This window comes from Perca fluviatilis, chromosome 12, assembly GCF_010015445.1.
Source record: "Perca fluviatilis chromosome 12, GENO_Pfluv_1.0, whole genome shotgun sequence".
NCBI lineage: Eukaryota > Metazoa > Chordata > Actinopteri > Perciformes > Percidae > Perca > Perca fluviatilis.
In genome coordinates this window covers 20,588,070-20,612,996 of record NC_053123.1, presented here as the reverse complement: position 1 = coordinate 20,612,996, position 24,927 = coordinate 20,588,070, and the positions used below count along the sequence as shown (strand labels likewise).

Sequence of the window (24,927 nt, the reverse complement as noted above, 5' to 3'; positions counted from 1 at the left end):
ATGCTAATGCTTTGTGGGTAACATTATGAGGTTACAACATCATTCAACACGCTTTAGTATGACTGTTTCGACCACAGTTAACAGGACTGGGCCAACCCACGAATAACTTCACTAGCAACGTTAACTGTATAGATAGACGATTAATCTAATGCTAATTTAGCCAGCTAGAACACCCCGGTCTGTCTCGCTGCCTCACTCCCCGGGCGCAGAGACTCAGTCGGGGATGACAGCTGACAACAGTCCGGGACATATAGCTAGTTAGCTATCGTTAGCCCCCAGTCAGCTATCAGCCAGCTACTTTTATTACAGCAACCCCCCGGCCAGAACTTATCTCCAGTGCCTGGTGCTTACGGACCGCTAACGGCAGTTTAATTAAACGTCGGAAACGGACCATATCAGACCAGGCAACAGTCACAACAGCGGCCATCTATAGAGTTACCTACATCTCCGCAGTGCTACCGGTGTATGTGCTGAAAATCTCCTCCCTGCGTTCGATTCTCCCTCTTCGCGTTAAGCTGTCTTTACGGTTAGCTAAATTAACCTGACAAAAGGTGAGTTAAGCACCAAAACGAAAAGTTAAGATTACTGAAAAGTGAAGGGGAGATAATTCCGGGCAGCTGGGAGATGTTCGGCTGCTGCACAACCGGCATCGAACGTCCTGGCTCGCTGTCGCGGAGATTCCCCCGACAATCCCCACCCACACCTGTCTCTCAGCCTCGTTTAGTAGCTAGCTAGCGTTACAACAAACCCCGTCCGCCCCGGTGTTGAAACGATCCAAAAGGTGATACTGATATGTGAAATATTTTGTGTTTTAGCTGCTGGCTACTGTTAGCTTGCTGGCTCACGAGCTAACTGGTCAGCTACAAATAAAAATCTAATCAAGAAAAACGTAATTATGTTGGGGAAACTGCAGCTATTTTATTAGAATGAATAAACGTAACGTGAATAAACTTGAACGGGTAAACTCGTCCGTGAACTGATGCATTCTAACTGGCAGCGAATGTAACTGTCTGAGGGACAGTGTTATAAAGATTTGCTTTGTGGTCTATATTTTTGATAATTCCATATTAAAAACATTAAAAATGTAATAAATAAGAGTAAAAAGGGGATGTTATATATGTTAAATATTTTACTTTAAAAATAAGTTGGTTTAAAATGTTGTTCTGTAGCACAAATACCATTTTTGATGCGGAGGTCAAATGACCAGAGTTCAATGAAGGCCACACCTGTGGCATTGTGGGTTGAAGACGGACAGAGAGAGTAAATGTGGCCGCAGAGACACATGTACCGGCTTCAAACTAAAAATGATGCACGGTTCAAGAGGCAATAACGGTAATTTTGCACTTGTATTTCAGCCTTGTCATATTTATGTTTAATATTGTTGTACTTTCTTTACATTTAACGTATTATTGTGAAGCTAACATTGTGGGCCCGTCTAGTTGGTGAAACGTGCTTGAGAGACTGTGAAATGACTGGCGGAATTGCATTTGACTTATTGTATTTTATGTGTTTATTTTTCTTTTAGTTTTCACGGTGTCTTACGATGAAACGTGGAAATAAATGAACAAAGGACATCTGTATGATGCGTGGCCTTACTCCATTGGACCAGTGTATTTACAGTGAAAACGTAACGCCAGCATGGCCAAGAGTCTAAAGTGAGAGTCTTACTAAAGAGCAGCGGTGTCCATGAAGAAGAGAGAGAGAGAGAGAGAGAGAGAGAGAGAGAGAGAGAGAGAGAGAGAGAGAGAGAGAAAGAAGCATCGTTGAGGCAGCTTGTGACCGGACAAGAAGCTGGAGAAGTGGCGAGCTGATCCACGGAAGAAGGAAGGAGAGTCGTTCCTGAGACAGGGCGGAGAGTGCCGCGATTTCGCCAATAGAGGGCTGCAACAGCGAGGACTAAAGCTCCGCAAATACCCCCTACCGGCCAGAGTGCAGAAACTGTTTCGTCCATTGCTGTCAACATAAAACGGGCGGCTCCACAGACAGCGCCAGGTTTGATTGTGCTACTCTGTGCTTCTTTATGGACCTTTGTACAGTTTGAAAGAAAGGACTTGATAAAACAAATTTCTGGGTCATAAAGAGAGATTCGCTTATTAATCCTTATAAGCAAAAGACAAAAAAAAAAATATGTTAAAAGAAACTGGTTTATTAACGATAGAGTACCTTTATTTGTTTTTATAGTCCAATTGTTGTTCCTGAGTTATCAGTGTAATTGTTATTAATGTTTTAATGTAATTGGTAATAGCTTTCATCTGAGAGTTAAAATACTCTTAACGAGTTTGAGTGAATAGAAATAGTGGTCGATCGCAATGATAACTACATAGTTGTAAAGGGTTTACCTGTACAATTAATAATTTGAAGTACACAGTGCCCTTTCTAAAATCTGTGAAATGTCAGTTCAGGAAGAAAAAGCACCAAGTGCCAAATTAAGTGAAAAAATAGAGTCCCTTCAAAAGGAGTTAAGCAGTTTGAGAGTACAGTTAAAGGCACAAACGGAGGAAGCTGAAAAGGAGAGATTAGAAATATGTATAGGTGAAATTCTTGCTAAAATAGAGATACTAAAAATATCAACAGTTGAGCCTATCTCTAACACCTCCCAGACAGACAACCTCAGGAGATCTTCACGAGAGAGAAGGTTAACCCCAAAAATGCTGGAGCTGAAGCAACAAGAGACCTCTCAAAATGAGAGTAAATTCATAACATTGTATGAAAAATGGAAAGAGCAGGTTAAAGCTGCACGCATCAATCTTAAAGATGAGTGCTCTGATGAAGACTTGAGTGAAATGATGGATGCCGTGGAAGGGCTAGAGAAACAAGTTAAAGATGCATACGTAAATGTACGATCTCAATCAACACCCTCTACTGAGATTAGAAGGAAGGTGGATTCCTGCACAGCGGTATCAAGAGACTTGATGGAGCTAATGAAGGTACGCATGAGTGAAGTAGGGCAAGAGGAATTTGATGCTAAAGCAGAAAACGCAAGACTTCATGTGATACTGGATAGAGAGTATGCCCAGTCAATATTTGGGTCTTCAAAGACCAAATCTACTGTACGTAGCCACCACTCAAACCGTTCTTCACAGTCATCAGAACAGCAAAGCATAACAGCAAAAAGGGCAGAGTGCGCAGCGCAGCTGGCCGCAAAGAAGGTTGAAATAAATATGGAGGAGGCAATTGCTGCACAAAAGCAAGAACTTAAAAGACTGGAAAACCAGAGAGATCTTGATGTGATAGCTGCTAAGCTTAGGGCATACTCTGAAGCGGACTCAAATGAGATTTGCAGCGAAGACCAAGCAACACCTCCAGTACCACGTAAAGAAATTAAAAAAGAAAAAACGCATAAGAATGATGATGAACAAACAACCAATACTAACAAGGAATCATCATTAGTACAAGCCCTGCATGATGCAATGTTTCTTACAAGACTTCCTACACCTGAACCCTCAGTCTTTTTAGGAGACCCACTTAAGTTCTTAGAGTGGAGAACAAATTTCAAAGCACTAATAGAACGTCGATGTATAAATCCAGTGGACAGGTTGTTTTACCTGCAGAAGTACATCGGTGGTGAGGCAAGATCTGTAGTAGAAGGAACCTTCTACAGAAAGGACGATGAAGCTTACAATCAAGCATGGGAAGCATTGAATGCTCGATACGGCCATCCCTTTGTGATCCAGTGTGCATACAGAGAAAAATTGAACAACTGGTCGAAGATTGGCTCAAGAGAGTCAGTGAAATTAAGACAATTTAGTGATTTCCTGACAGCATGCAGCAATGCCATGCCTCACATCAAGGGACTCCAGGTATTGAATGACTGTGAGGAAAACCGAAAGATCCTCCAGAAACTCCCAGATTGGTTGACCTCTCGCTGGAATCGCCATGTCACAAAACAGCTGCGACAAACAGAGGAATATCCCAATTTCAAGGAGTTTGCTGACTTTTTAGCAAAGGAAGCAGACATAGCCTGCAATCCTGTGACATCCTTTCAAGCCTTAAAGTCTCCTGAAGAAAGGCCACTAAGAGATGTAAAACGTCCAAAGGCTAGTGCATTCAGTACAAATGTGAAAGCAGATACATCGGATAAATCAATGTCAAGTATAAAAACAAACAGTGTTGTAGAGAACAGCTCAAAAGATTCAAATGGATCAAGGAAAGTGAGCATATCAGCATTCTCTTCTAACCCGGTAACATGCCTATGCTGTGGAGAGAGTCACTCCATCCACAAATGCCAGAAGCTCTCCAGTAAGCCTGCAGAGGAAAAGAAAAGGTTCGTATTCGACAATAACCTGTGCTTTGGTTGTCTTAGGAGGGGACACAATTCAAAGAACTGCAAGAATAAAGCATCTTGTGGCATATGTAAGAAACCTCATCCAACACCACTTCACGAGGACCGTCCTGCTGCAGCAGACGCATCTTCCTCTCATGCTATGCAAGCAGAAGAAAACACATCTTCCCTTTCCTGCTGCGTTGATAGAGGTGAAGGTGGGAGCACATCCATGATAGTGCCTGTTTGGATTTCTTCGGTCACCACCCCTGAAACAGAGACCTTAGTGTATGCCCTACTAGATACACAGAGTAGCAACACCTTTGTAGACCAAGGGGTAAGTGAGAAGATGGGGGTGGGTTCAGAGCCAGTCAAGTTGAAGCTTACCACTATGATGGGAAAAGATTCCATTGTTCAGAGTGAAAGAGTTAGTGGGCTTAGAATTAGAGGGTTTACCTCAAAAAGCTTTGTCAACTTGCCACCTGCTTACACCAGAGACTTCATTCCACTTGAACGTTCTCACATTCCTACCCCTGAAACTGCCAAAAAGTGGAAACATTTGACCCAAATAGCACAGGAAATACCAGAGCTGATGGAGTGTGAGGTTGGACTCCTCATAGGCTATGATTGCCCCAGAGCCTTGGCTCCACGACGAGTCATAACAGGAGGTGACTGTGAGCCGTACGGTATCAAAACTGACCTGGGTTGGAGCATTGTTGGCAATTCATCTCAGGTTGCAAAGTCAACAGAAGTGACAGGTCTGTGCCATCGAGTATCTGTCAAGGAACTTCCACCATTGACACCAGCCAATGTCATCAGAGCCCTTGAAGCTGACTTCAAAGATACTAACCCAGGGGAAAAGAGCATATCACAAGATGACATTCAGTTCATGCATTTACTGAATGAAAAAATACACCAGAATGCAGATGGACACCTTGAGATGCCTCTTCCTTTTAAGACACGCCCACAACTGTCAGAAAATAAGCGTCTGGCTCTGGTGCGGCTGAAGCAGCTGAAAAGAAAATTTGAGAGAAATCCAAGATTCAAAGATGACTACATTAAGTTCATGGACAGTGTATTTAAAGATGGGGATGCAGAGAAAGCTGAGAACCAACCTAGGGCAGGATACATCTGGTATATTCCTCACCAGGGAGTATACCACCCTAGAAAACCAGAAAAAATTAGGGTTGTGTTTGATTGCTCCGCCAAGTATGAGGGCACAGCTCTGAATGATCACTTGTTAACCGGACCCGACCTCACAAACGGATTGACAGGAGTACTCTGCAGGTTCCGCAAACACCCAATTGCACTGATCTGTGACGTTGAAAAAATGTTTCATAGGTTCCATGTAAGCCCAGAGGACAGAGACTACTTACGATTCCTGTGGTGGGAAAACGGTGATACAAAGACAGAGCCAAAAGAATATCGAATGCGGGTCCATCTGTTTGGAGCAGCATCTTCTCCAGGCTGCGCAAATTATGGAATGAAGTACCTTGCAAGCAAAAACGAGAAGGATTATCCCGCAGCAGCCAACTTCATAAGAAAGAATTTTTATGTTGATGACGGGTTGATCAGCGTAGACTCTGTGGACACAGCCATCAAACTAGTCAGAGAAGCGCAAAATGTATGTGCAAAAGGGAGATTACATCTCCACAAGTTCATCTCAAACAACAGAGAAGTCTTGGAGTCTATCCCTGACAGGGAACTAGCCAGTGGAGTACAGGATGTGGATCTCAATCATGAGGAACTCCCAGTTCAGACTGTGTTGGGAGTGAAGTGGAGTGCGAACAGTGACTCATTCTCCTTTAATGTCGCCCTGGATGAGAAGCCAGTGTCACGGCGGGGAATTCTCTCTACAGTCGCTTCTGTGTTTGACCCGCTAGGCTTCCTGGCTCCTTTCCTTCTACTGGGAAAGAAAATACTGCAGGAGATGTGCCAAAAGGGCATTGGATGGGACGAACAACTGCCTGCAGAATTAAAGCCTCGATGGGAGAACTGGCTGAACGATCTAGAGAATCTGCAGAAAATCCAGATTCCAAGATGCTTTGTTCCTGAAAACCTAGGGATGGTACAGAGGATTGAACTGCATCACTTCTCGGATGCAAGTAGCTATGGGTACGGTCAGTGTTCATATATCCGAGTGGTGACAGAAGATAAAGTGCATTGCTCCTTAGTCATAGGTAAAGCCAGGGTTGCACCCACCAAAGTTGTAACTATACCTAGACTGGAGTTAACAGCTGCAGTGGTCTCCTCAGCAGTTGGCGGTATGTTAAAGGAGGAGCTGGAGCTCAAGATCGACCAAGAATACTTTTGGACAGACTCACAGGTAGTCTTAGGCTACATTAACAACGAGTCACGCAGGTTTCATGTTTTCGTTGCTAATCGAGTCCAACGAATCAGAGAAACAACAGACCCATCCCAGTGGTACTACATTGACACCGACCAAAACCCCGGCGAAGACGCTTCCAGAGGGCTCAAGGTGGCAGAGTTGATGAGTTCATCGTGGTTCACTGGACCAAAATTCCTGTGGGAAAGAGAAATTGTCACCCAAAAGTCAACTCCACAGCTTATGGTGGGAGATCCAGAAGTCAAAGTGATACAAGCACTACAGACAAAAGTCGAAGAGGAAAACTTTCTGGAAAGACTTGGGCGTTTCTCAAAATGGCATACAACGTTGAATGTTGTTGCTCGAATCCAGAAACTGGCAAAAAGAGCAAAAACAGCAGAACCCATAAGTGTAGAAGACAGAAGGAAAGCCAGTCTTGTACTTGTGAAGTTAGCTCAAAAGAATGTCTTCAAAGAGGAAATACAAATGCTGAATCATGGTAAACTGCCACAAAACCATCAGTTGTTCCAGCTTGATCCGGTAATGCAAGACGGTGTTCTCAGAGTGGGAGGGCGATTAAAGAAGGCCTCCTTACCTCATGACTTGAAGCATCCGGTAATCTTACCAAGAGATGGGGTTATTACATCTCTGATCATAGGTTACTGCCATGAAAAAAGTCAGCATCAAGGCAGAGGACAGACTCTTAATGAGCTCAGAGCACATGGTTACTGGGTAGTGGGTGGCAGCAAAATTGTGGCAAGCTACATCAAACAATGTGTCACATGCAGAAGAGCTCGCAGACCTACAGAAACACAAAAGATGGCAGATCTACCTCCTAACCGTGTCGATCCCTCACCACCATTCTCCTTCTGTGGGATGGATTGTTTTGGGCCCTTTCTGACTAAACAGGGTCGTAAAGAGCATAAGAGATATGGTTTGATATTCACCTGTCTATCCTCAAGAGCAATCCACATTGAAATATTGGAAGATCTAACAACTGATGCCTTCATAAATGCACTGCGGTGTTTTATAGCTATTCGTGGAGCTGTAAGACAAATCAGGTCAGATCGAGGGACAAATTTTGTTGGGGCTAAAAATGAACTCACAAAGGCTTTAAAAGAAGTTGATAAAGACAGGCTGACGTCTTACCTGGCTGAGAAACATTGTGACTTTATCATGAACGTACCTGATGCTAGTCACATGGGAGGGGTTTGGGAACGGCAGATAAGGACAGTTAGGAGCGTCCTCAGCTGTGTCCTCTCCAAGAGTGCTGGAAGATTAGATGATGCTTCTTTAAGAACATTTTTCTATGAAGCGATGTCAATAGTAAACAGTCGCCCCCTCACTACTGACAGCATCAATGATCCCAAAAGTCTAGAACCACTTACTCCAAACCATTTGCTGACCATGAAAAGCTCTGTTCCGCTTCCTCCTCCAGGAAAATTTGTGGCAGAAGATGTGTACGCCAAGAAAAGGTGGCGCAGGGTACAGTACCTGACAGAACAATTCTGGAGTAGATGGAAGAAAGAGTATCTGGCAAACATTATCCTCAGACAACGCTGGCACTCTGCAAGGCGTAATGTGCAGATTGGCGATATAGTCATTGTCAAAGAAGATGAGGTGCCCCGTAATGAGTGGAGAATTGGCAGGGTACTAGATGTTTGTAAAGATGAAGATGGGTTGGTGCGTAAAGTTACAGTACAAATGGGAAACAGAAAGTTCAAGAAAGAGGGTTCATCCATTTTTGAGCGACCTATTCATAAGTTAGTTGTACTTGTAGAAAACAACTACAATGTGTTGTAATGGAACTAATATCTAAGAACCTACAAGTAAGGACAGTTCAAAGTGGCAGTGTTGACCTGAGAGGTATAAAATACCAGTTGTTTATTTCTGGAAATTACTAGATTTATTCAAATGCTTCCATAAATGTGTCATAAATCATAGTAATTTGATGGGAGTGTAACTGTCTGAGGGACAGTGTTATAGATTTGCTTTGTGGTCTATATTTTTGATAATTCCATATTAAAAACATTAAAAATGTAATAAATAAGAGTAAAAAGGGGATGTTATATATGTTAAATATTTTACTTTAAAAATAAGTTGGTTTAAAATGTTGTTCTGTAGCACAAATACCATTTTTGATGCGGAGGTCAAATGACCAGAGTTCAATGAAGGCCACACCTGTGGCATTGTGGGTTGAAGACGGACAGAGAGAGTAAATGTGGCCGCAGAGACACATGTACGGCTTCAAACTAAAATGATGCACGGTTCAAGAGGCGCACACGGTAATTTTGCACTTGTATTTCAGCCTTGTCATATTTATGTTTAATATTGTTGTACTTTCTTTACATTTAACGTATTATTGTGAAGCTAACATTGTGGGCCCGTCTAGTTGGTGAAACGTGCTTGAGAGACTGTGAAATGACTGGCGGAATTGCATTTGACTTATTGTATTTTATGTGTTTATTTTTCTTTTAGTTTTCACGGTGTCTTACGATGAAACGTGGAAATAAATGAACAAAGGACATCTGTATGATGCGTGGCCTTACTCCATTGGACCAGTGTATTTACAGCGAAGGTGTTTAACTTCCCAACGTCATCAAAAGTCCAGTTTTACCGTCCATTGTTTTGGTTGAGAGACCCCTAGTGGCAGAAAGTTACATATTGTACGTTTAAATAGAACATTTTACATTTTGCATAGAAAATTTTTTGAACAGATAATGGATCACTATAAAATATAACTATATAAATTACTCCTGGTGTTGGAAATTCACACACATCTAAAGAGCAACTTAATATAATAAATATAGCCTTGTAGTATAAAGATATTTCTCAAAACACACACGCAGGCCTGTTTGAACGTCAACAGTAACGTTACCTGAAAACATAAACGTCACCACTCATTTTACACACAGTTTAGCATCAAACTAAACGCTGGGGGAAGATTACTAATTTTTTTTAAAGTTTTTAATGTTGGTGTGGAGCGGTATATGCACCCCCACTAACCTGGAAAGCGTTTTAAACAGTAACGTTAATACAGCGGGTCGGAGGAATACAGTCTCTCTTTTTTTTTAACACAGCGTCTCTTGCAGCGTCAGAGGCAGAGGGACAGTCACCGCAGCGTTTGCTAACGTTAGCTTCTTGTCTCATGGGGTCAGATCAACAGCAAAAATTCATCAAAGTCAGTGTGCCCAACGCTATTTTCCAATAAACTGTAGCTGTCATATTTCACGGGACCCGCGGTTTTCATGTTCCAGTTATTGAGCCTCAGAGGAGAGAGAGAGAGAGAGAGAGAGAGAGAGCGAGAGAGCGAGAGAGTGGCTGAGATCAGAGCAGACTGCTCTGCAGAGCAGTGTATAATTACGACTTTATAACATTTCATGAACAGCTGATTGAGCGGCGGTGCGCTGATCTTGCGCGATGTTAATCATCGCGCCCGAGTGCATTTGACCGGCATAAAATCGGCATAAGTCAGACTGACCGGCCAGTCACCGGTCATGACCGAGCACATGAAAATCGGCCGATTCCGGTCACTGGCCGGTGCATCTCTATTTTCAAGTTGTTTGTATCCCACAAACATGAACCGAGATCCTGAGTGGTGCATCACACAGATGAAGAGTATAGTGCAAACGTTCCTCCAGGGCAAGCAGGTGGCAGGTGGCATCTCAGCTGGTAAGAAAATATTGTATAGGGACAGTAGAAGTGGATCGGTTATTCATGCACGTGTTAGCGGTCTCAGTGTGCAAGGTGGTTCTATTTCGTATAGGCTTCGCCCTCTAAGCCACGCTATGGGTTCATCCCTTCGCGCATGCGCAGTCGTGAAGATTTTCTTTCCCGCCCTTGCGTGCCGCACGGGCTTCAACTACGTCCGCAATTACTGTATAAAAACAGGGCAGACCCGTTGCTCTGCTCCCACTTTTTCTTCAAGCAAGAGCAGTTATGAAGAAGGTAATGAAGACTACCAGCTCCAGTGGCGTCCGCCTCTGCCCCACCTGCCGGACCGGCTACATCTTCTCGCCGGACCCCACCCCCCGCTGCGAGACCCGCCTCGCCCCACACCGGCAAGGCTCTCACCTCCGTCGCCTGCCCCGTTCGCCCGCCCGCTTGCCTTCTAAAGAGCTTCAACGGGCGCGGCTTCTTTCTGGCCTTTGAGGTCGACGGAGAGGGGACGGCAGCTGGGCAGACCGGACGCCACCGACCCCACCCTGGAACCGCGTAGAAGAGGGCGCTTTTCTACGGGCACGAGTCCGATGACTCGTCTCCCGAACGACGACTCTCTCACCGGGTTTCCTTCCTCCCCACTGGGAGGACTGGATCTGGAGACTGGGATTGATGCCTTTCAGCTACGGCTCTCCCAGTCCCCAGAACGGCCAGGGGCACCGCCTCAGCGGTCTTCCCCTCTGCCGCAGGTGGCTCCACCCTCCACCACCAAGGCTCTTTTTATGGACCTGCCGGAGATCATAAAAAGGGCGGCGGACCAGAGGGGCATAGCGCTTCCAGCGGAGCCTCCAGCCCCTCGCGGCCTCCTGAGCGGTGACATCTATTCTCAGGAGCCGCCCAACGGGCCCCACTCTGGCCGCTGTCACGGAGCTTCGGCCGTTTGCGTGAGGGTTTCTCTCAGCCAGGGAAACTGAGGGCGACCGTCTGCGCTATGCAATATATCGGCTCCACATGTCCCAGCTACCCACGGAGGTCAGGCGCGAAGCTGCGTACGGTCCCATAGCTCCCGATGGACTATTTGGACCTCGTCTGCACAGCCACTTCCCACCTCCACCAGGCAGCCGAGGAAGCCGGAGCGGCTACGGCAGCTGGTTCCTGGAAGGCGGGCGCCTCAACAAAAGCGCCACCGCTCCACCAACCGCCATAAGAGGAAACGCCCACAGCCTCTGCTGCGCTTCGCGCGGCCTACCAGGCTTCTCGACCCCCCGACCGAAGCGACAGCCGCCCCCGACCGGCAGGCTTCACGGGGTCGAAGGACCATGAAGGCGGCTCCCACCTGGTCTAACCCGCCCCCGGAGCCACCCACCAAGCAGCGGGGACGGTGGCAATGACGGGGCGCGGGGAACGTCTGTCCCTCCACGGTTGAGAACCGGAAACACAACGGCCCTTTTAAGGGCCACTCAAGTCTTTCTAAAGAGCAGTTTCCCCTCAACCTAGCAGCCCTTGTTCCCACTGAACATTACACTTATAATATGACAGATGTTCCCCACACAAGCACAAACACACACCAGGTCACCGCTGCTCGCGGGGCTGCACCGCTCTCTCACTATGCAGACAGCGGGAGCAAACGCCATGCCGCTACACTTAGCGCCGCTCAGTTCTCCTCTTCCCCCTGGCTATGCCAGCGGGATGAGGACGACGATGACCCGCCACCCTTTCGACAGGGCCCTACCATGGGCTGGGCGACACGTTCTACCCACGTCTCGCCCAGCGGCGGGACGGGCTCTGCGCTTCCTGCTAGCTATGTCTGTAAACAACACACAGACATGCGCGCGCCCGCTCTCAGAGCACAGCGCGGCATGGATCAGACTGACACACATGGACTCGTGGATGTCAAAACTGATATCACGGGGCTACACACTCCAGTTCGCCTCCCCCCCGCCTCGCTTTGCGGGCGTGTTGGAGACAACTGTGTCGTCCCAGGCGGAATCAGACGCCATGACGTCAGAATTACGGGAACTGCTCTCAAAAGGAGCAATTTCCCGAGTTCCTCCGGGGGAGGAGAACGAGGGTTTTTACTCCCGATACTTTCTCACTCCAAAAAAGTCAGGCGGGTTTCGCCCCATCCTCGACCTGTCCCAGTTCAACCGGTGCGTCATGGTACGTCCATTCCACATGTTGACTACCACACATGTGTTGGAATGCGTGCGCCACCAAGAGTGGTTTACATCCGTGGATCTGAAAGACGCTTACTTTCACATACAAGTCATCCCCAGACACAGGAAATTCCTGCGCTTCTTTTTCCAAGGGGCTCATTTTCAGTACAACCGACTGCCATTCGGTTACTCACTGGCCCCTCGCACTTTTTCCAAGTGCATGGAGACGGCACTTCAGCCGTTGCGGAAAAAAGGCGTCAGAGTCCTGTTTTATCTGGACGATTTGCTCATCCTGGCTCCCTCTCGGGAAACGGCGGCGCTACACACCGTGTCAGTCCTGCAGCACCTGCAGACACTCCATAAACTGGCAGAAAAGCGCATTGGTTCCCTCACAATCGATAGTTTATCTGGGCGTAGTGCTAAACTCGATTGTTATGAGGGCCAGGCTGTCAACGCAGAGGCAAGAAACGCTGCTTTCTCTCCTGTCGCCACGCACCAGCGCAGCAGGTGTCAGCGCTGTCTATCATGCCTTCTGGGCATGATGTCCGCGGGCTACATGGTAGTAACCCCTGGGGCTTCTCCACATGAGGAAAATCCAGAGGTGGTTCCTTCGGCCAGCCGTCGACCCCATACGCCACAAGTGGCGAATGCTGACTATCCCTCCCTCTCTGCAGTCAGACCTGTCATACTGGGGAAACCCCAGACCCTGTCAACTGGGGTTCCCCTGGGCAGTGTGACGTCGCTACGTGACAGTGTACACGGATGCGTCCCTCACTGGCTGGGGAGGAATGTGCGAATCACAGGTGGTGGGAGGGGAATGGCCTCCTCCTCCCCTCCCACACATAAACTGCCTGGAGCTGTCCACGGTGCTGAAGGTCTTGAAGCACTTCGCCCCGAAGGTAGCAGGGAGACATGTGGTGGTGCAGACAGACAATGTCACAGCAGCGGCGTTCATAAATCGCCAGGGCGCCGTACGCTCGGCCCGGCAATTGGAAATAGCCAGGAGCCTCCTGCTGTGGTCTCACAGTCATCTGCTGTCCCTCAGGGCCGTCCACATCCCCGGGATAATAAACCGGGCGGCAGACCTAATGTCGAGGGGGGGACCCTCTCACAATGAGTGGAAATTGAATCCCACTATCGTTCGGAAGCTGTGGAGCAGATTCGGGGAAGCGGAGGTGGACCTGTTCGCCTCACGAGAAAACACACAGTGCGCTCTGTGGTTTTCCTTGAGCTCACGGGACAACCCACCCCTGGGCGCGGACGCTTTCTCCCACCATCCTTGGCCCAGAACCCTCCTATACGCTTTCCCCCCGGTCCCTCTGATCCCTCGCCTCCAGGAACGTACCCAGGAGGAAGGCCTGTCGGTCATCCTGGTGGCACCGGAGCGCACGAACGCATCCTGGTTCCCGACACTGGTCCAGCTGCTGGCGGCTCCCCCCTGGCAATTGCCGTGGCAAGAGGACGCCCTGTCACAGCTGGACGGCGCGATAGCCCACCCCCCAGTGATAACCCAGCGACTGTGGGGCTGGCTGCTGAGCGGGAACGCTTGCAGAGGTTAGGCTTGCCACCTGCCGTGGTGCGCACCATTCAGAGCGCGAGAGCCCCCTCTACAACAGCGTGTTACGCGGTGCGCTGGTCCGCTTTCCAGCGCTGGTGCACAGAGAGGGAGTCAGACCCCATATCGTGCCCCCTGCCCGTCGTACTGACTTATCTCCAAACACTGGTAGATAACGACTTGGCCCCATCCACGGTCAAAGCCTTACGCGGGCGCGGCATTTCATCTTGCCACCGAAGGCTATGGAGAGAGAACGGTTTTTGCGCACCCCTAGTTAAACGATTTTTGAAAGGGGTCAGACGGCAGAAAACCCCCCTGCGCGTTCTCTCGCCCCCAATGGGATCTGGCCCTGGTAATCCGACCTCTGGGGAAGCCCCCTTTCGAGCCCCTGGCACAAGCCCCTCTCAGGTTGCTGTCTCTAAAAACGGCGCTCCTCCTTGCACTGACATCAGCCAAGCGAGTGAGCGATTTGTGCGCTGTCAGTATCGCCATCCTGTCTCTCAATCAGAGGGGACGGGAGCGCAGCCACCCTACAGCCCAACCCTTCCTTCCACACCAAAAATTTTAACAAATTCCTTTCGGTCGAGGGTTTTTCCCTCCAGGGTTTTTCCCCCCCCCGCATAACGACGCGGAGGAGGCTTCCCACAGATTGTGCCCGTGCGTGCGCGTTATCACAGTATGTTTTACGACGGGCGCCACAAGGCCGGACACAGCAGCTGTTTGTTCACTACAGGGAACACTCCCGGGCGGCCCTGTCGAAACAACGCCTGTCCCACTGGCTGTGCGAGGCTATCACCCAGGCCTATAACACGGAGGGGACGGTGCCCCCCAGGGCATTCGGGACACTCTACACGGGGCTCTGTCTGCATCGACAGCCCTGTTCAGAGGCATGTCAGTGGCTGAAATCTGTGTTGCGGCCTCTTGGGCATCTCCATGCCCTTTCATCCGCTTCTATTTGCGGGATGTGTCTGAGCCCTCCCTGACTCACTCGGTCCTCTCTTCTCACAATGACGAATGAGGCCCCGTCGTATGTATAATTGTATATATTATGTACATATGTATATGTTTTTGTCACTATTATACAATCACGACATGTGCCCCCTTTATGTTTTCTTATGCCGGGTCCGCCCTGTTTTTATACAGTAATTGCGGACGTAGTTGAAGCCTGTGCGGCACGCAAGGGTGGGAAAGAAAATCTTCACGACTGCCCATGCGCGAAGGGATGAACCCATAGCGTGGCTTAGAGGGCTACGCCTATACTCATAGAATCTGGAGTTACAATAACGTAACTATCGTTTTGTGCATTCTCGTAACAGTGTGGAAGTGTCATTGCTTTTACGTAAATAATTTATTTGAACAAGTTCTGAAAAGCTCTACTATCTACTCCTAGCTCTCGATGTAGATGCTGTGATGGTTGACAATGTTTCCTCTAGAATTGTTTTCTGCACAGGGGTGGGGGTGTTGAACGTCAAAAAGTAACGTTACTTGAAAACAACGTACGTAGATTCTTTTTAGCATCTCACATTAGCTAGCTACACTTTCAGTCACTATGACCACTACTACTACGGTCAGAAACATTGATTGTGCCAAAATATGAACAATAACGTCTCTGTCAATGGGCTTATCTGCTAATGTTAGCTACCGACCGTTAGCTTAACTATCCAGCAAATAGACGGTGCCGTTACCTGAAACCGGTGATTAACGTCACCGCTCATTTTACACTTTTTAACAACAAAACAGAACGCTGAGTGAACATTACTAGCAACGTTTTTTCATGTTGGTTTTCTAGCGGTATGCACCCCTAGTGGGGAAGAAAAAAACAATTAAATTGAAGCACTTAGCATGAGATCACAGATTCACTTAGTTTCAAATGGTTAGAATGACACGCATGTCTGTATGTATGTCTGTCTGTTTTCTTGTATTTCACTTGCCTCATGGAATATTTTCTATGTGTACTCATTTGCGTGTCTGTACATACAGAAGAAGGTTGACTTAGTTTGAAGAGGTTATAATGGCATCAGTGAATGCATGTTTCTTTGAACTGCTTTAATTTATCATTTTATTTCATCTATTAATTTTATTCTAAAGGTGAAATGAATGCAAGATGAGTTAGGGTTGCAAGATGTATCCAAAGTCAGTGAGTCTAATCTATTCTGTTGACTTTCCCTATCTGCGTTGTTCTATTGGCCTAGAGGGTGTATTTTTTATAAATCTCAAACTCTGTTTAATGGTTAGAAAACGTGTTGCCATATTAACCTGCAACTCACTGGTGTGTTGGTTTTAAAAAATATTGAGAAGGTATTAAAAATGGTATTAAAAGGTATTGAATTTGTCTCTAGGATTTCTGTATATACCCTGTAAAACTATGTGTATATATTGGATATTTGCTTTTTATAACTAAAAAAAGAATGTTTATATTAAGTAAACCTCATATATTAATGGTAAAGGTATGTAAATATATTGGAGAGTTGCCTTTTATAACTATAAATGAATGTTTATTTAAAGTAAACAACATACATTAATGGTAAAAGTATGTAAATATATTGGAGAGTTGCCTTTTATAACCATAAATTAATGTTTATTTAAAGTAAACAGCATACATTAATGGTAAAAGTATATAGATATATTGGAGAGTTGCTTGTAAATACTCTCAAATATTGTTAATATAAAGTACTGACTATTATTACAATGTTTCTGGAAGGTATGATCCCATTATCTTCTCTTTTTTGTACAGTAAAAAAACAGTATTAAACAGGAATTTACCGTAAATAGATTGGATAATCATAAAATAAACGCCTAAAGGAGGGTATTTGAAAGTCCAGAAATCCAGAAATCTGCACTTTAACAGGGAGTTATTGTGGATGGATTGGATAATCTTGTGAATTTACCAAAGAAAACTATATGAAAACAGCAGTTTTCATTTAAATTATGTAATTTTAAGGTATTTCTGCAATATTTCTTAGTTTTGATAGATTTATACATTTGTTTAACATTCTAGAAATGTTTTATAACAAGAATTAGTTTTAATTCTACAATATTTAGACTGTAAAAATACAGAAAATATTTACAGGAAATTTCTGTATTTAAAAAAAGAATTTTCCTGTAAAATAATGTAAGGTTTTTTACTGTAATTTGACGGTAAGTGTTTGGCAATTTTGCTGCCAGACTTTTTACTGTTTTTTTACGATACGACACACCTGTTTTCACTATGAAATACTGAGCAGATGATCTCCACAAACAGAAACAAAACATCACCACAGTAACAGATCATAAAAATAAAACTACACACATGAAACAAACTTGTGTTCATTTATTTCATGATGCAGAAAATATGTTGGTTGATGTTGGGGAAAAAGGAAGGAAGCAACAATTTCACACTGTGTTTTAATTTGGTGGATTCCGTCCTGGTCGTGGAACAATGGACCAGCTCTTCACTCTCGCAAGGATCCTGGAGGGAGCCTGGGAGTATGCCCAACCGGTCTACATGTGCTTTGTGGATTTGGAGAAGGCGTATGACCGGGTCCCCCGGGAGATACTGTGGGAGGTGCTGCGGGAGTATGGGGTGAGGGGGTCTCTACTCAGGGCCATCCAATCTCTGTACGACCAAAGTGAGAGCTGTGTCCGGGTTCTCGGCAGTAAGTCGGACTTGTTTCAGGTGAGGGTGGGCCTCCGCCAGGGCTGCGCTTTGTCATCAATCCTGTTTGTAATATTTATGGACAGGATATCGAGGCGTAGTCGGGGTGGGGAGGGGTTGCAGTTCGGTGGGCTGGGGATCTCATCGCTGCTCTTTGCAGATGATGTGGTCCTGATGGCATCATCGGCCTGTGACCTTCAGCACTCACTGGATCGGTGGACAATGGAGCGGGAGATTGGTCGGAGAATCGGCGCAGCGGGTGCGGTATTACATTCCATCTATCGCACCGTTGTGACGAAAAGAGAGCTGAGCCAGAAGGCAAAGCTCTCGATCTACCGGTCAGTTTTCGTTCCTACCCTCACCTATGGTCATGAAGGCTGGGTCATGACCGAAAGAACGAGATCCAGGGTACAAGCGACCGAAATGGGTTTCCTCAGGAGGGTGGCTGGCGTCTCCCTTAGAGATAGGGTGAGAAGCTCAGTCATCCGTGAGGAGCTTCGAGTAGAGCCGCTGCTCCTTTGCGTCGAAAGGAGTCAGTTGAGGTGGTTCTGGAAAGGATGCCCCCTGGGCGCCTCCCTAGGGAGGTGTTCCAGGCACGTCCAGCTGGGAGGAGGCCTCAGGGAAGACCCAGGACTAGGTGGAGGGATTATATCTCCAACCTGGCCTGGGAACACCTCGGGATCCCCCAGTCGGAGCTGGTTAATGTGGGTCGGGAAAGGAAAGTTTGGGGTCCCCTGCTGGAGCTGCTCCCCCCGCGACCCGATACCGGATAAGCGGATGAAGATGGATGGATGGATGGATGGATGGATGGATTTCTATCCTAGTTCTGTAACAATGATTCAAAATAAAATAATGCAAAAATACATGTTATGTATTACATGATCCTTTAAAAGTCACAATCAAACTAAAACACACTCAGTGACAGTACTTTGTTTTACAACTGTTTTATTTTAGTGGCCAAGTGCGAGTTCTTCAATGCAGGAGGCAGCGTGAAAGACAGGATCGGCCTGCGGATGGTGGAAGATGCTGAGAAAACCGGGATCCTCAAACCAGGAGACACAATCATTGAGCCCACCTCTGGCAACACAGGTACCTTGGAAGAAAGATGTAGAAGCAGGTTGTTGTCGAGGCAAGATCGCAGAAAACAAAAACGTAACATAAACATGGCAGGTTACTTAAAACCTTGTTCCCTGGCTGCCTGCAGGTATCGGCCTCGCCCTGGCAGCTGCAGTTAAAGGCTACCGCTGCATTATAACCATGCCTGAGAGGATGAGCAACGAGAAGGTACGCAGCTCTTTTATTTTATCACAAGTAGTTCATTATGGGACATTTGGCCAAATGAAATCTGATCTCACTTTGTTTTTTTAGGTTGATGTGTTGAGAGCTCTCGGGGGAGAAATTGTGCGCACGCCTTCTTCTGCAGCTTTTGATTCACCAGAGTCTCACATAGTCACGGCTTGGCGTCTAAAGAGGGAGATCCCCAACTCGCACATCCTCGACCAATATCGTAATGCCAGCAACCCTCTGGCTCACTACGATACCACAGCTGAGGAGATACTGGAGCAGTGTGATGGTTTGTTCTTTTTGACAGATAAAAGATTGAGGTCAATACAGTGTATTGTAGCTTGGTGATAGTTTTTATGTATAGTCCTTTAGAAGAATGACAAATGTATTGGACAAATTGAAAGAATTATATTTAAAGGTGCCCTGTGTAGATTTATGGTGAACAAACAAAAGTTGTCCTAGAGGCACTCTCCAATAACTGTTGAATCTCCGTTTGCTGATTCCTTTTCCTTTCAGGTAAATTGGACATGTTGGTGGCGGGAGCCGGCACAGGCGGTACACTTACTGGTGTTGCTCGGAAGTTGAAGGAGAGATGCCCCAATGTCAAGGCAAGATGCACACCTTATTAAGAACCTTTTTTGAACGTGTTTTAGTTTGCTAAATCTATGATTAAAAAGGCATTTGTGTGGAGAACAGATATCACATCTGTACAGATAATGTTACTTATGTGTGTTTCCAGTCTCAACACTGTTGTCATGTTTGTGTCAGATAGTCGCTGTGGACCCTGAGGGCTCCATTCTGGGTGGCTCTAATGAAAATAAGACTTCCTTTGAAGTGGAGGGCATTGGACATGACTTTATCCCCACAGTGTTGGACAGATCTGTGAGTGTGTGTTGCGCATGCGTACATTTGAACGTGCAACATTATCATTTGTTCTGCACGCAGAGCAAAAATCATATCTCTTTCTGTTGCTCTCTCCCTTACAAACCTATGCAGCTTGTTGACATGTGGTATAAATCGACTGACCTGGAGACATTCACAATGTCACGCAAGCTGGTCAGAGAGGAGGGTCTCCTGTGCGGTATGTTCACTGACCAAGTGATACCATTGTATTGTAAATTGTACTGCACTTATTTGTTCCCTGTGTATGTAATATTTTTCCTGTTTTACTGCAGGCGGCAGCTCTGGCTCAGCCATGGCAGCAGCAGTAAAGATGGCTCGGCAGCTTGAGGCGGGACAGCGCTGTGTGGTCATCCTGGCTGACTCCGTCCGCAACTATATGTAAGACAAATTGTCTTGGATCATAACTTAATACTTTACACCTGGAGCGTTCAACAGCCAAGTTACATGGTGCTGATTCTACTGCACTTGATTTACCAAAGCCTCAATGTAATCCTTTTCTTTGTTTATGTGCATGTAACACTGTTATATAATTATAATATGTATCTCCTTGTGCAGCACCCATACTTTAGTTATGATCTTCTACGGAAAGTGAGCTGCTTCGCCAATATACACTGAGTGTGATGATCACAGGCTAATATGCTGCTTTATTTTGTTTGTCCACTATGGACAATATTGTCCACCCTAATGATGTAACTAGTGAACTGAAATATTCAGACGACAAGACGTAGAGTCTTCAGCCTTGCTATGTGCTCTCTGAGGCTGTACTTTTACAATAGTTTGCCAGTTAACCAAAGGGTCTGGTTGGTAGGGGATGACACACAACCAACGCCCCCTGGACACCAGAGATGATGCAGTTTCACGTCAGCATCTTAAACCCCTTGTTCAGCAGCAAATCACACGCACAAAATCTTTAAACTTATCCCAAACTTATAAATGTCATAAACCTGGCTCTAGGTCATAACAAAAACAGGAAGGCATACACAATGCCAATAATTTAAAGAACGTATTGTCAAAATATGCATATAAGGTTTAACTAAATAATACAAATGCAAAAAAACCCACAAACAAATAAAACAAACAACCGGCTCGTGCTGTCGGCAGAGCAGATGGGGCAAAAAGAAAGAAGGGAGCCAAAGTCCAGAAGGCTAGCAGGGGCCGTCACATAAAGCACACTCTAAAACTCAAGCCTGACCAAAACTAATGTGTCCGAAACCAGAGCAACTTCTAATTTGTTTAGCTATCAAATGCATCGCTGCCTCCAGGTCAAAATTCCTGAGTGACAAGTGGATGTGTGAGAAGGGGTTCCTCAGCCCGGAGGAGCCGATGGACTTCAAACCCTGGTGAGAAAGTCAACAATGAGGGTTTAACAGGGCTATCGATCCAAGTGTTAGATGACTCATTTGTCTCACTCTCTCGCTTTAAGGTGGTGGAACATGACTGTCCAGTATCTAAACCTATCTGCCCCCTCACTGTGTTAGCGTCTGTGTCCTGCCAGAAAACCATCGACATCCTGAAAGAGAAAGCATTTGACCAGGCCCCAGTCGTCGATAACTCAGGGTATATCTCCTCAAGAAATGATATACATTAGTGCACCTTCAGTATCAAACTGATCCAGACTGTTGTTTAATGCAAACAAAAAGGATGAACATATATTTAGACAGTTCATCAGCTGATGTTTCACAGGGGTTATTTTTACCTCAGGGTCAGATATTGAAGCAACTTGACAGAAGACAGGAAACTAAGCAGCAGTTAAGAACTAAATTAAGCCAGACTCAGACTACAGAATTCATTAAATGGAGATTGTGCATGCAACAAGAGGAGGTCCAGGTGAATATGAAGTAGATCTGAAAAATGAGAAAGCTGTTAACAAAAATGACATTTTAGAGGCTCCCTAAAGCCGCGCTCAGATTACTAGGGACCAACTCTTGTAATCTGAGCGCGGCTTTAGGGAGCCTCTGAAAAGGGCATTTTTGTTAGTATCTTTCTCATTTTTCAGACCTACTTTATATTCATCTGGCCCTACTCTTGTTCCATGCACTATCTCTATTATTTATTAATCCTTCAATATGACCCATTGAGCAACTATAACCTGTTTTTATAGCTTTTTCATTGTTTTCATAGACAATTCAGACCCATTTCATTTTTATCTGGACCTCCTCTCATTATATACACTACCTCCAGTTTTTGAAGTATGAGAAAAAGCAGACACCATTTCTTGTATGTATGTCATGTCCACTTCTGGTATTAATCAGAATATATCAGCATGTGATGCGGCGTTTGATGTGTGTTTTTCCACAGTGTGATCCAGGGGATGGTCACTCTGGGAACCATCCTGTCCTCTGTGTCGGCAGGGAAGGCCAAACCCTCAGATGCTATCAGCAAGGTGCTCTGCAAGCGTTACAAACAGGTCAGTCGGTAGAAACACATACTCTATGTATACTACACACATTACATGCATTCAAAGTTAACATGTTTACATAATCTCTCAACACAATGCTCTAAGGTGCACCTGACAGACAACCTGGGGAAGCTGTCCCAAATCCTCGAAACAGACCACTTCGTCCTGGTGGTGCATGATCACGTTCAGAGTAATATAATTTATTTATTTTAACAGAATTTTCCTTGGCATTTTGCATTCATTTAATTGAAGAGAGTAGATAGGTGTCAGGAAATGAGGGGAGAGATGACATGTAGCAAACATCCCCACCTGAACAGAAGTTGTTGTCAAGTATGGTAGTCAGGATGGGACGATTCGGGTGTGAATGTGATAAAATTGCTGCTTCATTTAGATTTTTTCCACTTTAAAGGTGCTTGTAGGCAGATTTTGTTACTGTTGTAGAGAGCCAGGCTAGCCGTTTACTTGTTTTAAGTATTTATGCCAAGCTAACCAGCTGCTGGGATGTTAGGCCTACAGTATATTTAACGGAGAAATAAAAGAGTGGTATTAACCTTTTCATCTAACTCTCCAGCAGAAGTTGGATAAGTGGATTTTTTTTTTTGCTTGAAGCAAAGGGTAATATGTATTTTACTGTGTTGTCCCTGTTAGCTTCCATAACAAATTAATAAATACAGTAGTCTTTGAAATGCACTGTAGTCAATGTTTATCCTGCTCTGTTTTCAGTTTTCTTCTATGTTTAGCGAGTAATGTCAGTAACTACAGTCTACTGTCTCGTTCCAGATAAAGCTGATGGGTCAACTTGTCAGAAGCAGATGGTGTTTGGCATCGTGACAGCGATTGACCTCCTCAACTACATCACCACAGATGACAGCCAGGATCACTCGTAGTCTCCGTGATCACTTCCTGTTTAAGACGTGGGCGATACTGCTTGCTTGCGACTGAATCATATTTTAATTCAGTGGTTTTTGCAGCTACATACAGTACAGGCCAAAAGTTTGGACACACCTTCTCATTCAATGCGTTTCCTTTATTTTCATGACTATTTACATTGTAGATTCTCACTGAAGGCATCAAAACTATGAATGAACACGTGGAATTATGTACTTAACAAAAAAGTGTGAAATAACTGAAAACATGTCTTATATTCTAGTTTCTTCAAAGTAGCCACCCTTTGCTCTGATTACTGCTTTGCACACTCTTGGCATTCTCTTGATGAGCTTCAAGAGGTAGTCACCTGAAATGGTTTTCCAACAGTCTTGAAGGAGTTCCCAGAGATGTTTAGCACTTGTTGGCCCTTTTGACTTCACTCTGCGGTCCAGCTCACCCCAAACCATCTCGATTGGGTTCAGGTCCGATGACTGTGGAGACCAGGTCACCTGGCGCAGCACTCCATCACTCTCCTTCTTGGTCAAATAGCCCTTACACAGCCTGGAGGTGTGTTTGGGGTCATTGTCCTGTTGAAAAATAAATGATGGTCCAACTAAACGCAAACCGGATGGGATGGCATGTCGCTGCAGGATGCGGTGGAAGCCATTCTGGTTCAGTATGCCTTCAATTTTGAATAAATCCCCAACAGTGTCACCAGCAAAGCACCCCCACACCATCACACCTCCTCCTCCATACTTCACGGTGGGAACCAGGCATGTAGAATCCATCCGTTCACCTTTTCTGCGTCGCACAAAGACACGGCGGTTGGAACAAAAGATCTCAAATTTGGACTCATCAGATCAAAGCACAGATTTCCACTAGTCTAATGTCCATTCCTTGTGTTTCTTGGCCCAAACAAATCTCTTCTGCTTGTTGCCTCTCCTTAGCAGTGGTTTCCTAGCAGCTACTTGACCATGAAGGCCTGATTCGCCAACCCGGTCTCACTCGAAAGCGTACAAATAACACGGGTTTACAGCCATGCAATGTGTACGCCAAAGTGAAATTCTTCGTGCATTACATACGCGGAGCGCTCCAATTGAAGTAAGGGAGACCGGTGCGTTTTATATGCACGCAGCTCGTGTCACCACATTGTGTGTTATCGCAAGAACAGCATCACACACAAAAACATAAATATGAAAAATAATGCAGGGAAAGGCTTTAGTAACACAAGAAAGTCACAAAAACACACTAATAAACGGTTGGGTTTAGGGAAGAAACATTGGGGAAGGCTTAACAAAAAAACACAACAAAGTCGCAAAAACGCGCCACATAAACACGCTAATAAACGGCCTAACAACAAAAATAAAACACATGCTGAAAATTGCCAAACACGGGATGCTGAAAATCGCCGAACACGGGACGCGAACCCCGGTCTCCTGGGTGAAAGTCCTGTGTTTTACCCATCCACCATCCCAACCAACCCTCCATATGTGGTCCCATGTCCCTTTATACTATAAACGCAGTGGTTTCCATTACTGTAATTGGAGCGTTCCACATATCTACTGTACGCACAATTTTGGTTTAGCGTACACATTGCACGTATTTCACAGGTATAAACCCGTGTTATTTGGAAGCTTTTCAGTGAGAGTGGGCTGGATTTGCGCAGTCTCCTCTTAACAGTTGTTCTAGAGATGTGTCTGCTGCTAGAACTCTGTGTGGCATTCATCTGTTCTCTAATCTGAGCTGCTGTTAACTTGTGATTTCTGAGGCTGGTGACTCGGATGAACTTATCCTCAGCAGCAGAGGTGACTCTTGGTCTTCCTTTCCTGGGGCGGTCCTCATGTGAGCCAGTTTCGTTGTAGCGCTTGATGGTTTTTGCGACT

General features: G+C 45.6%; 1 protein-coding gene across 1 annotated transcript; it reads left to right on the top strand.

The window, feature by feature from the left end:
* Nucleotides 1-1,335: 1,335 nt before the first annotated feature.
* cbsb (cystathionine beta-synthase b) lies at nucleotides 1,336-23,209 on the top strand. The gene is given in 14 exon segments (XM_039818768.1): nucleotides 1,336-1,655; nucleotides 18,547-18,681; nucleotides 18,797-18,876; nucleotides 18,961-19,165; nucleotides 19,393-19,484; nucleotides 19,645-19,758; nucleotides 19,873-19,957; nucleotides 20,052-20,157; nucleotides 21,042-21,119; nucleotides 21,203-21,237; nucleotides 21,240-21,336; nucleotides 22,078-22,186; nucleotides 22,283-22,367; nucleotides 22,958-23,209. Coding segments are annotated over 14 exon segments (1,329 nt in total). The 5' UTR covers nucleotides 1,336-1,654; the 3' UTR covers nucleotides 23,065-23,209.
* Nucleotides 23,210-24,927: the final 1,718 nt, after the last annotated feature.